This window comes from Poecile atricapillus, chromosome 11 (genome assembly GCF_030490865.1).
Source record: "Poecile atricapillus isolate bPoeAtr1 chromosome 11, bPoeAtr1.hap1, whole genome shotgun sequence".
Lineage (NCBI taxonomy): Eukaryota > Metazoa > Chordata > Aves > Passeriformes > Paridae > Poecile > Poecile atricapillus.
Genome location: NC_081259.1, coordinates 11,071,281 through 11,089,651, shown reverse-complemented (window position 1 = coordinate 11,089,651; position 18,371 = coordinate 11,071,281). Strand labels below are relative to the sequence as shown.

The following is an 18,371-nucleotide window of genomic DNA, read 5'->3' as shown; positions in this document are numbered from 1 at the left end:
CTGGTAATGTGTAACTAATGTTGTTCCCTTCTAGCAGTATGCATTTAGTGACCCTTTTAAATTTTAATACCTAGTGATAGCTAAACTAATAGTTTCATGGGACATATAAGACAAGATTTTGAAAAGATACTGATAGCATTTACATGCATTAATTTGAGACTTTCTAAGACATATAACACAAACAGGTATTACAGAAGAACCTAGATAAAGTCTCCACACACAGACTGCATTTCACTGGAAAGATGAGGCTTTTTTTGTACAACACACTCTGAAAGGTGGAGACTTCATTGTCGTATTAGTCTCACGAGGCTGTGGCGTATGAATCGCAGTTCATCGAGGCCTGATGCTCATGTGAGGCCCTTGAGTGTGTGGGTGTCTCTGACACTGGGACAGAATGAGACTGCAGGACTGCTCTTACCACCTGGCACTTGGGCACGTGTTTACTCGAAATGCAGGGGGACTTGAGCACTGAGATCAACCTCAGCTGGACTGCTGCAGCTACACTTAGAGGCACCTACTTGGTGGTTTCTCACTGTTCCACAGCTGTTGAGGTGTTTCTGGAAGTTTTTGCCTCAACTACAGCACCCTGAGGTATTTTCCCACATATTTACTACGAAATGCCACAGTGGGGAGAAAGGCACTGAAATCCAAGCACTGCTCATGTGGGCCTGCCCACACCTTCATTGCAGAGCATGGCAGGCCTGGCTCACCCATGCCAGACCTAAACCTGGTGCCAGTGGAACAGAGCAGGACAGGCTGCAAATCAAACAGAAACTTTTCAAATACTGCGTAGATGTGTGTGAGCAGCAATGTGCGTAAGGACACGGGTTAAGGCAGAGCACAGCTCCAGGCTTTGACATCCTCAGATGGGAATACAACCTTGTTACTCAAGGTTGATATACAGACTGGATTGCTGGCACTGCCTACTCCTGCCCATCTGCTGGAATGGCACTTTGCCCACAGCGTGGTGATGTGCCAGGTTTCATTTGAAGTAGGTGTCTTCTAACAATGGGTTTAGAAAGCAGCCTGTTGAAGACAGCAACTGACTCTTCTTTCTTCAATAGGCTATTTTTGGAGTGGGAACACTTGCTGGCAGCAAGTGCAGAGGGCCTAAATCAGTTTCTGCTAGTCAGCTGCAAATTAAAAAAAAAAAAAAAAAAAAAAAAAAAATAAGTCATTTGCTACAGTAACAGAAGGTTTGGACTAAAAAGTAAAGTGATTACTTCCATTTGCTCTTGCTGGCGTCACATGGGAGTGTTTATTGTGGGTACTAAATCCCACCTTACCAAACTGCATGGCAGTTTGCAGGTGAGAAGAGACAAAGAGAAAGAGGAACAGTGTATTGTTTTTGAGACAAGAAAGGGTGCTTCTTCGTTTAATTTTAAGCCATGATCCTTTGATATTTTCCACTGCTGCAATGGATATTATATGGTAATCCTGCCAGGACAATTTATATGTGAGGAAGAGTTTGAGGGTTGGCTCCCCAGGATGACATTTGAAAAGTATAGTTCACATTTTTTTTTCTTTTGGCACCCGAGAGAAAAGAGGGATCTTCACTCAGTCCCAACAAAAAATCAACAGGATTTCTGTCATCAGGTCTGTTTGAAAGGTTTTTGAAGATCCTAGGGAAAACACAGACTTAGTCACTGTCAAAAGTTCATGAAGGGGTGTAGATCAGAGAGCAAGTTAACACATGCAGTTCTCCTGAGTGCCATTCTAGATACAGGATGCCTGAAACGTGGGTAGGGTGTAAAACCACATGGCTTTAAGAGCAGCCCAGATGGTCAGCAACCCCAACACATGCACACGTGCTATCCTGATCCTTCTAGGAAGGATTTTGAATCTAAATTGTCAGCCTGACATCAGTGCCAGAACATTAGTGATGGGCAGGACTGATAGATGATCCTTGCAGAGAGCTCCTTGTAGCTGTATGTCTGTAGTAAGAAGTCATATGGCCTCTTCTGACATGTTCAAAGCTCATCTGAGCTTGAGCCCTGGCAATGTGATGTGATGGGAGTCCAAGGCTGACCATGGCCCTGATCTTCTCTCCAAATCCCCAGTCAGCTGGCTAAGCAGTGGACAGTCTCCTTTCTGCCTGCTCCCCCTTTGCTGTCTCCCCCAGGCTCCACTCCCTTCTTCCCCTGGCAGTGCTCTCCAGGCCTGGGGCAGTGCAGGGGGCTGGCCAGGTGGCAGGGAGCCTGCTAAGCCTGTGCCTTATGCAGCTGGTCTCCACATATGGAGAGTGTTTCTGGATGGTCTGGCTACATGACAAGTGGGGACCTTTCCATCCCTCTCTGGTTTGGTGCTGAGCTCTTGGCCTGGTGCATATACATGGGCAGTAATGGCAGGGAGAGGAATTACCAACTAGGCATTCTCTGCCAGCATACAGAGTACACATGCACAAAATAAACAATCACTAGACTCTTGTGAATGTGGGAAGCTATACAGGCAGCATCTGAAGTACTGAGATAAAATATCCAAGTCTGAAGCAGCTTTTGATAAGAAAGCTGAGAATAACCTGTAGTTATCTTTGGCTATTGGACAGTAGAGACTTTATTATAAAATGATTTATTTGCTATAACATGACTGCTAAAAGCCTGGCACCCTGTTATGCAACTAATTTTTAAAAAAGTCAAATCTATTAAAGGAGCTGGAAAACTTTGACTGGAACCACAAATACTGCTTCTTCCATTGCTTCCCAAGTAGTGAACCACTTTTCATGCCCTCCTCTTCCCCACAAAGACACATAAGAGAGATCTGTAGCTAACAGCGACAGCAGCTACGACTGCATCACTCCAAGCAGCAGAGGGAACAGAGTGCCTGCAGCAGTCTCTGTGATTTGCCAAGAATGGAGATGTCACGGCTTACTCTTTTTTCCAGCTATGTCAGATGATAGTATTGGCATTCCTACCTGAGCCTGTTTTTCCAAGTCAAGCACCATCCAGAGTATTTAGTTATAACTTGATTATTACTGGTTGTTTCTTTGTTGTATGTTTTTGCAATGTTAATCCTTCCAATATTTGATGCAAATAGGAGATTTTGTAGGATAGAATAGGTGCCATGGCTAATTTATACTGCCTTGGATCCAAAGTGCTTTCTACACTTTTGACCCCACACACCCCCCTCTCCTAGACCAAGCCTCCTCCCTTGACAGCTCCTTTGCATGACTGTTTCCTGCATGAGTTGTCACAGACAATGGTATTTCCCCAGACTGTGGAGCTTTGCATCACTCAAGATTAGTGGGCTGACATGCACAGTCATACAAGCAGCTGGCATACTGTGATCAGTGAGACAATGTGGGGCTGAAACAGGCCACCTATCTCATTGTCACCTACTGTCACCTCAACGGTGAGAATGTGTCATCTTCCATTCTCCAAAGGAAAGCCATAGGGTATGTCCCTGGATCAGTGGCTTCCAGACACAGTGCATATTCCAAATGTTGATGGGGGGAATGGAGCAACAGTGACTCCAAAGGATCAATCAATCTGCACTCCTGCCTCTTTACTATAGAGAATAGTAGAATAGAGAACCTATAGAGAGAATATATAATATATAGAGAATAGTAATTGTGTGTGTTCACCTTCCATAAGTGGAAATTTTTCTTCTGCACTAACGTGCAAAGCACAGAGCAGAGGAAAGGAAACGTTTCATGGATGGCTCTGTTACAACTACTCAACAGAAAGGATTTTGCAGCCAACAGCCAGCACACAAGAAGGAACACTGAGGTACATCAAAGCTAGAAGTAATTTTTTTTTCAAGCAAACAGTAATGTTAGATGAGGCCATAAGTGTCAAAAGACTAATTAAAGGTAATCACCTATGTCTCAAGAACAAAATATCCTAGGCTGAAGTTAGATCCTGAGATGTCAAGGGGCACACACTAAACAGATACTCAAGGTAATATGCCAAAGGCAGCAGCTCCTGTCATTACTGATTGGACCATGGACTTTATTGTGTGTGTCACAGAGGTAAAAGTAAAGAGTTTGATCATCGTTCTTCTAACCTATGATAAGAGTCTGGTGCTGGTGAGAAATACCATGTGGTAAGGCTTTATTTCAGAATTCATTCAGAAACAAATTTGCAAGTGGTTTGTTTAACTTTCTATTCTTAGTAATTACTGGTATTAACTATTTTCTAAGCACCCTCCCTACATCATCCACGGATAATGTCTGTCTGATCCTTTACAACTGTTTCACTCTCACCCAAACGAGGCAGGCTTTTGGCTCCTGAGTCAGTGTTAGGCTGGACAGCTGCTTAGCTGTGACAGCCCAAGGAGCTACCTCAGGCTTGCCCAAGGGGGATTCAGACTGTACTAAATTACATTCTTAGAGACTTATTTAAGGCCTTAATCCATAGAGTTATATTTGGTGGGACAGTGAAGGAGAAAGGTTTATGTGTGTCTGTCTGCACACGCACACATGTCCAATTACGTGTTTTCTGTAATACTAAAACCTCCATGACTATAAAATGTCATCAGCTGCTACCTGTGGACTCACCTTTGTGTAGGATGTGATTGTTTGTGTACGAAGTCAAGCTGATTCATGTTGGATTTTATGGGCTCTGGAATGAGTAACATGATACAGATCTATAGATAAACTGATCTGCTGGTATTTATAACCAGTGAGCAATTGCTTCATCATTTGCAAGTATTGAGATATGAGAGTTACAGTAGAAAGTAGCTTTACTGTAGCTCTGAGCTGTTTGAGAACGTGTATGATTGGCTACATTTCTATGGGAATATTTGATTTACCTTAAAGAAGACATCAATCATGTCTTTGGTCATTTTTACTGATAGGGAGTAATTCTTCTTCTTGGTCAAGTCATAAAACACTTAGCATTCTGAGCTCAGTAAAGTAAATAGATAAAATCATCTGCTCTCATCCTACATTATCTTGTAATTTACACATAAAAAAACAGTGAAATAATGGAATGTTTTCAGGCCTGTTCCTGTTCTGAAGGTCAGTGGGTCTCCACAGGACAAGAGGGATTCATCACACAGAATCAATTACAAGATTAGGTAATCCCCTAAAACAGGGCTGAAAAGTGATTTTCTGTAACAGAAGTTGCTATACATAATATATAAATAGATAACATTAAGTGTCTTGTCATCTTGTGATTATATGCCATGAACACAGATTTGTCACTAATACATCTTTTCATCTGTCTATGCCTGGAAAAGGCAGCACATTTTACTACTAGTGAGGAAAAGTGTAGGTAAACACTGTGATGGTAAATCTGTACTGAGTAGCAAATGACAAATGAAATTTTGGAAATTAAAATTGTAGGCTGTGAGGAAGATCACCTATTAATCTTGTAAGTGTGCCATTAAATCTAATTACAGTATTTTGATGATATTACCTTAGATGTTTTGAATTAATTCCCCATCAAAAGATGGGTGCTGTAATACACCAAACTGAAAAGCTAATAATTGTACAGAAAACTGAGGGGTTTTTGCTTTTAATCATTCCTGCAGACATGTAAAGTGCTGAGCAATACCTACTGCTCTATACCTGCACCCAAAGGGCACCATGGCCTTGCCTTCAGTTTGGCTTTGGTGTTGCCAGCTCTCTGCCCTGTACAGCTGTCCCTCACTGGGATTATTTTACAAGGTGACTCTAGGAATTAATCATGTCTTACTATTGCAGTGATCTTTTCGTGGCCAGAACCACTGGCCTGAAAGAGTTGGTTTTTCAAAGTTAAGCCTAATGGGAAGCTTACAGGCAGGAAAGACCAGTTTTACAGGACTGTGCCCAGTTATGTTTATTGCTGGAGTCCCTTTTATTAGCTTTGACATACAGTCATCCAGATTTCACTCCAAGCACATTTCATCCAGATTTCACTCTAGGTACATTTCAAGTTGTAAAATACACAGGACAACACATTGCAAACGTTGTGTGTATGTCTCTTCTGTCTCTGCTGACATGGAGTTCTCTCTGCCAGCCCCAAAGCCTCGGCAGAGGAGGAATTTCTGGCTTTCCACTGTCTCAGGTTCATCTGCACAGGATCCTGCAGCATCTCTGCTGGCTAAACCATGCAGTATACTGACGAAGCTTTTAAAAAAATATTTGTTTTCCAATTATTTTTATTCACTACTGGCACATCTTCTCTGCCTCCCCAGAGTATAGAGGGGGATATGGAGAGCCAACATACTGAATTTCACCTGGACCTTTGCCTGAGAGCAGCTATTAGATTTATCACTTAAATATTCAATATAGAGCTTCTTCTGCGGGCTTCTCAAGGTAAACTGATGTCAGATGATGGTGGGTGGTCATAAAAAACAGTGTGGACCCATTTCTTACACCAGCCAGAAAGCTAAACCACAGAACTGAAAGCACATGGACATGCTGATCCTTTACAGAGTCAGGACAAAGTTGCCAAGTTGGGGTGCACAGCCCAGCATCAGTGTTGGCAAAAAATGTATCACTACAGCTTCAAGTGACAGGCATTCAGCCTGAGGTTTCTGCACATCCCTCTAAATGAAGAGACAGATTAGAAAAATATAAGAAAGGGAACAATGATGTTGCTAATGGCTGGACTCAATGATCTTAAAGGTCTTTTCTAACCTAAAATGATTCTATGTTAAAGTGAATTCTTGACAGTCAGAAATACTTTAAACACAATTCTTAATACAGCACCCAAGAAGATGCTGTAAGAGTGCTGGAATTGTTTTCTCTCCTCCCTATATTTTACAAAATGGTAATTGCTTAAAAGCACCTCCTATAATTTTCTGACAGCTGTCAAGGGTGAAAAGAGGGGTCTCCCATCATTTGGAAAATATGAGAAAATTATCTTCTTTCTTTTAAGCATTATAAAGAACTATGCTCATGTGGCACATTGGATACTATTTACAGGGATAAATTTATGACATTTTTCTTAAACTTAGCCCTCTTTAAATAATACTTGACTTATAAACAATTATTTGTCTGTATCAACACAGCACAGGCTTGTTATATTAGCAATTTGCTATTTTTAGCCAATTGGTGTAAATCACAAGCAAAAATGTTCTGAAATGTCTCACTTCTGACTTGCATTGATACTGCTACAAGCTCAGGACTCAAAAAAGGAAAATGGTTGGCCCAGCTTTATTGCTTTGCCAGCCAAACACTGGGATTTTCACTGATATTCCCCCTGGCAACAAGGTTTAGGGTGATTGAACAGGGATATTATTTAAATGCACTCCAGGCAGATTAAAGACCCATCTTCTTGGGATTTATACCATGGGGAATGGGGAAGAATGACTGCCTAAAGAAGGGCAATACCTACAGAAAGGGTCCATGGAGATGGGGTGCTAAAGCCAGGAGTGGGCAGCATCCCTTTAACAGAGGTGAGCATTAGGAAACATGGAATTCTGCATTGTGCAGGATGACACCGTAATGAGCTATCAGTTCCAGCTTATGTGGCTTTAACCCTGTTCTGGTCATGAGCTGTGAGGCATTACAGCTTGATCTTCCTAGTTTCTACATTTATGTTCTTAAAAGTCCAAAGGAGAGAATTCTTCACCAATCGATAGGGATTAAAAGCCTGCTTTTCTTGGAAATTGTCCTACATTTATTCACGTATTTTAAGCACCTTCCCTGCCCCATGCAATGGCTGCCAGGATATTGAGAAGACAAGAAGATACATAAAACCAGAGCTGTATGAAAATAACTTTTCTAGGTTGTTAATACGAACTACTATTATCAGGCAGACAAATGTTTACCCCTTCTATGAGAGCATTACTCATTGAATAGCACCTTAAATTGTCCAACTAATTTTATGCACTCATAATAAATAAATTCTATTCTCTTTTACTATCAAACTTAATTACAGTCAAGGTAAGTCATAACATCGCACTTTGCAATTTAGATTTAAGGACAGTGAATATAAAAACTGCATGTCTACTTCATCAGGAATTATGTATCGATCCATATTAAATTACCTACCGGTTCCTCTATGCAATGCCTTGCAGTAGGCAAATATCTTTATGCACTGGCAATAAGGAGAAGGGAGGAAGAAAATATTTAGCTAAAACGAAATAACTCTTGGGGTATAACGTCATCACTTCTTGGCACTGCTGTGATTTGACCATCCCCCTGTAAATGACATTTGCTGTTTTTATTGGAAATGACACAGCTTAAATGAACATGTCCTCAAAATATAAGTTTGATATTTCATTCAGAAGCCATTGTGTCAGTGCGTTTGCATGCTGAGTCACTGATGGAGCTCTGGCTCAGCCAGAGGTAAACTGTCAATTCCATTTCCCTCAGTACTTGGTATTTCCTAGGGATGTGCCATTTGAGCTGACTTTTCCTGAACTACCATGATCTGCACGTGGTTTCCCAAACATGCAAACTGCCCTGCACTGGCACATTCTTACCAAGCATGGCTGAAGTGGTGATGTCAACCAACACACCTACCTGCTGAAATCAGTTCAGCTTTGGTTATAAACCCAGTGGAGGCATTCAAGCAGAATGAAATGTCTGGTTAAAAAACTGTTTAGTATTATCCATATTTTAATGAATAAAAAACTCAATATGTTGTTCTAACAGAGGGTGGTTCTGTTACCGGTGTGTAAATTTTTAATACTTTGCTTATATTTTCAAGTTCATGAATAAGTGTGGCTCAAGTCTGTAAAGCACTTGGAGGGTGAAAAGTCCTCTGGACAGTAGGAATAACCCATACACCTTACCCATGAGACAGAGTAGGTAAGTGCTCCTGTTACCCCTGGGATACAGGGACAGGCTCACTGAAGCCAAATCTGGTCCTCAGGCATTCCTGGCTCTTGGGCTGACACTCAGTCCATTTTACTCTGCCTCTGTACTTTCAGATTCTGCTGATGTGTTTCTTTTGCAAATCAATCATTCTAGGGGTAATTAACATTTAAAAGCCAGGTTTCTTTTAATTACATTAGTATATTTGTGACAAGAAATGTGTTGGCAGAATCCAAAGGTTAAGAGTTACAATGAAGAACAAGTTTTAGGATAAATGAAAGTTAAGGCCTAAAATAGCCTGACAATACCCCATTAATCTGCACACTATTGACACAATAGTGGTCTGTTGTGTCAATGAGGACTTAAGAAGCTTTGCAGCACATGTTGCTGATAGTTTATCATATCAATAGGAGCCTGCATATATTTGTGTTTAAAAACCTGTGGCTGTGTAATTCCCTGACTGCACACATATTGTAAATGCACATACCTCAAATCCTTACATAAAGTGGTTTCTAGCCATGCAGCAAATTTTGAAATGATAATAAACTACCATATTTAAGTGTAGACACAATATATTAGCCTTGGCTGTACCAAAATCCTCTACAATGCTGTACTTCAAGCTGAAACCCTTTGCCCTACGGGAATACGATCTGATTCTCAACATTGTGTCACCTGCCTAATTGAAGCAGAAGGAGATTTAATCTTTCATCCTGATATATGAAAACCTTGAGTCAGCTGGTGGCTGGGAGGTATAGCAGGGAGGAAAGGTCCCTTCCCACAGGCCACCCTTCTCAGAGCAGAGGGGAGCACGCAGCCACAGCCCAGGCAGTGCCAAGGGCTGGGAATCCGATTCTGGGATAACCCAGCAACATCGAGGAGTCATCTCTACATGGCAGTCACAAAAGTGATAATATGAGTGAAAATATGAGTGTCTCTTCCAGTACTGCAGTTTTCCTGGCTGGCACTACCATCACGAGTTTCAAAAGCCAAGGAGCAAATCCCACATTTTTAATGCCCTGGTGTGGGTAGCCTGCACCTAGGCACCCATCCGCAGCCACCATAAATCCCCGGCACAGTGGGTCTGCTCCGAGTGTCTCACTTCCAGTGCAAAGGCCACAGAGCTATTATGTGAAACCAATCCTTTTGGAAGCACTTTCAGCTTTTTTCTCCTGAGGTTGCAATTCAATTCCTAACCAAGCAAGTAGTCTCTATCACAGCATTTTCATGCACTGCGCAAATTTTGATGCTTTTCAGATTAGGGATGTTCACAAGAAAGAGAAAATAATGCCCTTACACCTTTAACCAGGCAGCAGCTCCTGGGGTGCCACATAGCAGTGCTATGTTCGCTGTGAGGAAGCCCATAATGATCTTGCCTTTAGCCTGTCACCACTAGGAAACATCAGAGAGAGACAGCCAGGGGACCGAGTTGCCAAAAACGTCCTATTCCCATGGCTGGGAGATTTTGTTGGCACCATCTCTAAAGAGAATTTACTATGGGCCAAATCCTGGCGCCCTTACTTAGATGAATCAGTTCTCAAGAGGCAACGCTCCCGCTGCGAGTGGTGCGTGCGTAAAAACCTGCCAGATCAGCCCAAAATACTGCTTGGGAGTATCAAGTGCTTGTCTTCCAGAGGGGCAGGAGCACTGTGGGAAGCAACCAGCCCAAGGCTTTGCCGTGGAGAGGGGCAGGAATTTGGGAACTGCGCATGAATGAAGGATATATTCCCCAGCAAAAATCTCTAAATTACTTTTACTTGGAATTTTTCTCATTTCCCATAAAACAAACACAGATGAGAGAGTTTGGTGAGTAATCCATTTTTTTCCCTTGCAGGGGCATCCAAAATACTCCATGGTACTTTAAGCCTTAATTAATTTATCTTTCATGTAAAGAAAAATGAATTAGTGACAGCTATTTCCTGGACTTCATTTCTGGGATTAAACCCTTTGTTTCTGGAATATCTGAGGGGATTTTGGACAGGCATTTAAAAAGATGTCATTTCAAGGACATCCCCCCAGCACCACACGCGAAGTACTCGTCTGCAAAATCGAGTCTCATTAGCCTGCAAAATTGCATTCCTCGCAATGACTTTTTCTTTCCAAATAGAAATGAAAATTTCTCTCTTAAAAAGCGAAGGTGGCGTCGGCGATGAACAAAACAAATTCTCGATGGCTTCGCCCCAGCTGTTTACCTCCGCGGCCCGGGGGCGGGAGGGACGGGGGCAGCTTTGCCGAGGTGGGCTGGGAGGGGTAGAACTCCGGGCGAAGTTTGCCCGAGCTCCGCGCAGCCGGGGCCGGGCCCGGGGCCGCTGTCGGTGTCGGGGCGGCGCCGGGCGCTGCCCGCGGCAGGGGAGGCGGAGGCGGGGGGGCAGCGGCCGGGGCGGTGCCGGTCCGCCCCCGCCCCGCCATGGCGCGACTCGCCGAGCCCCGCCGCCGGCCGCGGGCCGCGCTCCCGGAGCGGTGAGACCGGAAAGTTGTCCGCGGTGGTGGCGGGGCGCGGGCCGGGGGCCGCCGCGGTGCGAGGGCCGGCCGAGAATAAATCCATTCTCGGGAGGTGGAGGCAGGGGTGGGCTCTGCCGGGCGCGCCTCCCCCGCGCCGCCCCGGCTCGCAGCGCAGCGCCGGGATGGGGCGCCCGGCGGGGGACGGCGGGCGGAGCGGGCCCCGCCGGCGGGCGGCGGCCGCGGGCAGCGGCGCGGCGGCTGCAGGTACCGGGGAGAGCGGCGGGAGCGCGGCGGCGCTGCCGAGCGGAGCGGGCGGGAGCCGGCGCCGGCCGCAGACGGGGCAGCCGAAGCGGAGCTGTCGGGTTTATTCCCGGCGAAGTCGCCCCGGGGCTCTTGGGGTGAGTTGGGGCTGGCGCCGCGTCGGGGGCTGAGCCGGCCCGGCCCGGGGCTCGGCGCTGCCGGCGGGGCGGGTAGCCTGGCGAGGCGTGATTTACGGGCTCCCCGGCAGCAGCCGGGCGCTGGGAGGCAGAGGGAGCCGCGTTTCCAGCTCCCCATCAATTATGGATGGAAACAAATACTGGAGTCAGTTCGGAATTGTCCCCGTGCCGCGGCGGGGGCAGCTCCGCGCCCGCCCTCCTGCCGAAAACAATGCTCAGGTGCAGAGCGGGGAAACTTTTTTTTTTTCTGGGGGGGTGGGGGCGTTTCATCACTGCAGAAACTGATACAGCTGCTTTCAAGGAGTAATTAGAAAGGGTTTAAAGCCTTCTTTATTATTTATAAGGCTGAATGGAAATGAAAGGTCACACAGATATATCTAGGTGGCTTTTACGCCTGTGTTTTAAAGGGGTGTGGGGTGGTTGTGGAGGGGTTTTTTTTATGGTTGTTGTATTTTACCTTGTGAGTTGAAAAATGCGATTAACTGGTTTAGGTTGATACGTTGAAAAAATTGTAGTTCTGGTGGATATCCCACTTGTTAGCATGAATATAGCCAGTCTTAAATTAGTGGGTTTCTGCCAATCTCTCAGTCGTTTCTTACTTCTGGTCAAGATTATGTCTTCATCACGGGCATTAGCCTGTGAGTAATTTGAGCAAAATTCAGCCCTCAGTTTGTAAAGTCATTTGTATTTGTATGTGTGGCTTAGAATACATTTGCTTTTGAGCATAGCAGCAGCAATGATGGTTCATAATGCTCACATATGTGGCACTTGCTGTACAGATGGTATTGTAGCTTATCCATGTACACACACACACGCTTCACACATAATGTGCAGGAATTACAGCAAACTTCCTCAAGAATACTGTTCAGTGCTTTGTAAACGTGTGGCGTTTTTTTCCTGCTGGTTATTTCCTTTGGGAGAAAAAAGCATGCATCTTTATTGGGATACCTTTGTGCTTCAAGTTGTTGATCTTATTAATGTTCCCTAAATATTATTTGGAGAAACAGCTTCCTACTGTCTTAGAGGCGTTTACTGCTGGTCTGTTGCTCTAACATACAAGTACTTTCACAGAGAATTTTCTGAGGTTCTCTCCTTTTTCCAAGTCCAACAGGAAGCTCATTGTAAAGCTTTGCAATTACTTTTGTGGCAAAAGAGAATAGACGTTTTTCCTGCTTTATTCACGCTATAAAATTCTGTGCACCTCTAAAGTCTACTTCAGTTCCTTTCAGTAAATTAAGCTGTATGGAATCACGTTGAATGTAGTGAGTGAGGGGCATATTTTGTTATGTTGGCAGATATTGTATAAACATTTAGTCTGGCTTAGATAAAAACAAATTGCCAGCTTAATGCTCTGATTTCTTTATAGAATTATGAACTTCAATAGTTTTTGTGTTAACTAATATAAAGCTCGGGGTTTTTAAATCAGGAAGAAAAAGTTTGTAGTAAGAATTTATTAGGATTCTGAATTATGTAGCTCAGATTTGTTTTCAGAAAGGCAGCCAAAAAAGTATAACCCAGAGGCTCTACATTGGTTTATTTAACCAGCTTCTCACTTTCATCTGCACCTTTAGTTACAGTGAACCTTCCTCCCCCATATCCTGCAGTCTGTCACTACCTGTTCTCCTTTATGGTGAGATGCAACAGAGATAACATCATTTTCTAAATGTGCTTTGTGTGATGCAGGAGTGTGTGCCAGGAATACAGTGATGGCCCTGTCAAAGCTCTACAAACCAGCTGTATGGCTGCGGGATTTTTTCCCCCCAGCCTCTCGCGCCCTTTGAGCTGGACCATCTGAACGTTTCTGGGAATGGCTGAGCTGAGCTGCCTGTTAGAGCAGATACTTCAGCCCTTGGAGCCACCATAACTTTGCTGTCTATTTATGAAGAGCACACATTTAGATAGAGTGAATGGCATCTATAATTAAGCATTCGAAGTTGATCTTTGATCTGATCAGTTCTGTCATGAGAGGTGTGTGAAGGAGAAGTCCACCGTGGAAGTTCAGTTCAAAGTGTATGTTAGGTATTTGTAATAATGTATCTTCTGGTCTTACTACAGTTGATCACATTCAGATATTGGTTCTGGATTTTTATGGATTTTCAATTCTTTTAAAAACATTAGTGCACTTAATACAGGACTCAATATCCCCTGAAGTCAGGTTAGCCAGTTAGATGGACAGAACCTGCATGGAAAGGTTGAAATGCTATGTTTGTTCTTCTGAAAAATAAAAAGCAATTTGAAATCTGAAGTCAAGTAGTGATCAGGGGTGAATATGGTCAGTTTTCATCAGGTGTAGAAAAGTGGTATGACTGAGACTGTTTCAGTTCTAGTCTTTCTTTGTAAGACAAAGGAAACAATTACTTCAACAGCTTCTGTGCCTGTATAAGCTTATGTGAAGCTTACTTATGTTGCAGGCTCTGATATTTTTCAAGGCTTAGACTGTGTGTTTGCTTACTGAGCAGAGGACATGATGGTTGATTACATACTCATATGTTAAACATACCTCTAATTCCAGATTGATAAAATCAGATATCTTTCAACTTGATAAAGTAATAATTTGCTTCAGAAGTAATAAAGAAAAGATAGAATAAGGCATATTATTGGCATTGGGTAGTACAAGTTATTTTCAGTCTTAGCAATTCTGTGTGTAATTAAAACAGTTCAAATGTCGCTTTCGTCAAAACTGCTGCTCGAACAGATGATCCCTTCTTATGCATCCGATAAGCTACTGCAGTTACTGTTAAAATCCATCTAAGCCATTTTATTAAGCTGTTGCTTGTTCTGTGAATAGCTGCCAGCCTTAAGTTCAAAGGAAAGTGGGTTCTGATTTGTTCCCGTGTCACATGGAAGAGGTGTGCGGTGAGAACAGTATTACTGCCCTTTCGATGCTGTTCGTGGAGCTGTGTGTGATGTCTGCCATAGCCTGCTTTCCCTTGCCGTGGCTTGACAGTAATTACAGTACAGCTAATATCAGAAGTTGGTTCTGTTTATTCAGACAGGAAGACTGTTGAATTGTCCCACTTCCAAAGTCAAATGTTTGTGTTAACCACAGAGATCAAATCTGTAGTGCATATATACAACATATGAGTAGTATTTATTTCCCTAACATTTCTATTCCATTTGGCTTTTGTTAACTAACCCAGATTAGCATTTTAACAACCCTGAAGTGAACTTCTGCCATTCTTTCTGCTTGGACAGTGTGTGTAGACCATCCATCATCCTGTCCTTGGCCACAACAGGCTACTGGCTCCACAACCATTTGGAGCTACACAGAAACCACCCGACTGTGAACAGCACAGCTGGCTACAGCAATTTTTTCTTCCACGCCACTGGCAGCATTGTCTGGCTATGGTAACTAAAGTTAACATCCAGAACGTGAAGTTTCTTTCATTCTGGCACCCCTGCTCAGCCCCACTGCAGCTCGGTGTGCCCACCTGCAGAAGGAAGGGCTGCAAAATAGCTGGGAGGAGTGAGACAACCGCTGGACTCTTGCTTTTCAAGGCTCCAGTTTGGAGACAGCAACCTGTTGTTTGGAGTGGGGTGACATTAACTCTGTCCATACTCGAGAGGGAGCTTGCTGGCTGAATCCTGTGTGCGCTCAGTGTGCAGATCGGGGTGTGCTTGGGAAGCGCCAGCTTAAGAAACAGAACTTGCCGCTTTAACTTAGCCACACAAACTGCCAAGGAGCACAGAAAGAAATGGAGAATTTCGGCTGTGTATTTCACACATTCTTGTAGAAGCCTTTTTAGTTCCACAACGGAAACCATGTGATTTCACAGGATCTGTGCCCAGACTCTAATACTTGCTACAGATGCTTTCCTTGGTTTATTTTGCGGATGTATGAATGCAATAGGAAAGAAATTGTTACAGGATTTGTTGTTTTAATTCTGACGTGTGCTGTGAATGGCAGGTAACCAGCAGGTGAATGTACTTGTGACTCTCTGCTAATTTTACTTGTTGAGATTTTTGCATAATTTAAATAAATCGGCCTAGCGTGACTGTCATGTGTGAGCCACTGCTTTCTTGCTGGAAGAGAACTTTTGCTTTCAAGAGCAAAGGAGGTCAAGAGGTATTAGTGGAAAGGGAGGGGCTCGGTGGGAGTGGAGGAGCAAAAGAAGTGGTGGTGGAAGAGGAGGAGCAAGGAGCTCAGGCAAGTGACATTCGTTCTGTCCAGAATGGTTACAAACCTTGTAAACTAAATCAGTCCCTGGACAGCTTTGATTTATATTCTCACACAGCAGATTGGCCTTGGTCTGCCTGACCTTGGTAGCATAACAGAGGTCGTATTTGCACACAGAGACTCTCCGTGCAAAAAGGTTTGTTGTTGCCGTTACTTTTTTTTTTTTTTTTTTAACCATTACATGCAAGAGCCAAATTGCAGCCCAGTTTTCTAATTGGATAGCCACTGGAAAAACACGGAATGAAAGGGCTGGTTCCTGTTCCCACAGTGGATAGTTTAAAAGGAGAGATGGCAGATGGGTAGAGTCAGGCAGGCAGTGGCCTCTAGAAGCAGGAGAACTGTGTTGACCTGCATAATCAGCAGCTGTGCTGGTGCACAAGCCACCTAAACATAGGTGAGCTGCGTGTGCTGGGGACGGGGGGCACACGCTTTGGCATCAGAGGCAAAGGGGAGCTTTGAAGAGGGCCTGGGATGAGAATGAGGAGTTAATTGGCAGATGCGTGCTAGGGGGCTTTTCAAGTGTGGGAGGGACAGCAGGGAGGCAAACACAGAGTTGCTCATCTGGAAAGGTAACGAGTGAGCAGTGGGGACCAGCATCACACACTGGCTGCCCACCAGCGGTGGGAGTGAAACCTCAGAGGAGATGAGAGCTGATCAGCTGGTCACTCAGCTCAGCTCTTACTGCAATAATAGGCTTTTCTTAATGTGAGCTACGGAGTTCATCTTTACCAAATGGTCATGGCAGCTGGGGCTCTGCTTTCTCCACAGCAGTAAAATACCAGCTCACACCTATGTTGGGTAGGGCCTTCCTCAGAGCTTTATTGTGGTGTGAAACAAAAGGTATCTCCCATCAAGTGCTGCTGCCTTGCTTCCCAGGCGTGTGTATGGGCCCTGGTGGTGGGCAGGGACTGCAGCACCAGCACAAAGTGTTGCTGCTATTTTTGTGTCTGTCTGTCTTGACAGATGCACTTTGGGGTCGAAAGAAAATCTTCACGCTTGTATGTCAAGCCCTTGTTTATGCTGTGCCTCCATTTAGGTGCCCCCTTCCCATGTTGTGTGAACCCCTACAAGTCCCATCAGGCTGTGTAACCATCATGTTTTCAGAGACACAGAGAAGAAAAATGCCTATTTCATTTATAAAAACCTCCATGTATAGTTAAGGCTGCAGTATTGACATTTTAGATGGCACTTCAGTGTAGCCCAGCGTGAGGGAGCGTGGCTCTACCTGTTGGTGTGATGGCAGCAAAAGCAAGAAAGGGCTGTGTGGACAGTGTGAGTGTTCCTGAGCAGCTCTCTGCCTGGTGGGACAGAGCCCTGCAGAAACAACTTGAACCACCCAACCTGGATGGCAGGAGAGAGCCCTCTGGCCCTTTGACAGTTGTCCAAGAGCCAGCTTTGGCACCCCATGCAAATATAGCTCTTTGTGTATTGCCACCTGGGGATGAGTGCCGAAGAGAAGGGAATGGATAACAGAGGAAAAGCAGTAGTGGGAAAGCTGTCAACAGTGTGTGAACAATGTCCCCAGGTGTCTCGTGAAAGGAGTAATAAGGGAGGGGGGAAATAATCTTGCAGAGTCGAATGGTTTCTTTCAATTTGCAAACTTCTCTCTGTGACAGTTTCTTTAACCCAGCATGTGTTTATGAAAGATTAACACCAAAAAGCCAGTAATTTGTTTTTGCTCAGTAAATCATATTTTCTTCATAAAGTAAATGCTGTGTGGATATTTTTAGCATTATATAGGTTGGTTTTTTTCCTTGATTATAACCTCAGACAAAAATAATCACATCTCATGCTTTGGGGATTAATCTGATTTCCTGCAAAGGTATGGATAGAATTTTTTTTTGTCTCGCATACCACTAGACAGGTTTTACTGTGAGAGTGGATTATGGCTTTTCCTCCCACTAAAGCATCAGGTTTTCATCCTCACCAAAAACATAACACTGCTCATGGCTAAACAGTGGTCTTCAGCAGCAAGCTGTGCCAGCACAAACTTAATTGTTTGGTACAGATGGGTAAGAAAAGTACGACCTGCAGATGTAAATAGTGTGGGGGGTAGGTATGATTATCTTGTCATGTTGTTACACTGGCCAATATTGCCAGTGAAAACCCGAGGATTTAAGGAAACATTGTAATTGTATTGGAGATCTGGGGAGGCCGGTGTTGAAGAGAGGATGGGACAGGCTGTAATAGAAAGCTTTAAAGCCCTAAGTCTCATTCCCTGATTTGGCACAGATTTCCTTCTGACCTTGATTCAAGCACTTGCAGTCCATATGTTACTGATTTGAATTTTTTTTATAAATTTTACTCTGAAAGGTCTGATCTGTGACTTCTCTGTGCCTCACTAGTCAAAATGTCAAAGTATTGTGATGCAAATATTTCCCTGTCTTGCAGAGTGAATGTTATCCTAAGGTGATGGAGCCCAAGTAAAAGAGAGAGGAGGGAGAGCTGGTGCCCAGCATGGCTGGATCCAGTTGCAAACCCTGGCAAGGCTGGGCTCTGCAGGTTGTGTTTGCTCTGTGGAAAGCGGGCAGCTCTGCAGTGCAGAGTTCCCCAGATCAACACAGGGATGTGCCCAAGCTTGGGACCCAGGGCAGGGAGAGCCATAGCTGCCCATTCCTGCAGTCTGTCT

At 44.1% G+C, this 18,371-nt stretch overlaps 1 protein-coding gene across 10 annotated transcripts in view; it reads left to right on the top strand.

Annotated features, from left to right (window-relative positions):
- The first annotated feature begins 11,059 nt into the window (after positions 1-11,059).
- Positions 11,060-18,371, top strand: part of SEMA6D (semaphorin 6D) — a 31,303-nt gene continuing 23,991 nt past the window's right edge. For 8 of the 10 annotated variants that reach the window (XM_058846763.1, XM_058846756.1, XM_058846760.1 and 5 more), the window contains exon 1: positions 11,161-11,526. In XM_058846763.1, the coding sequence (XP_058702746.1) occupies positions 11,311-11,526 (216 nt within the window). In that variant the 5' untranslated portion in view covers positions 11,161-11,310. The other 2 variants (XM_058846762.1, XM_058846757.1) reach the window with 2 other exon arrangements.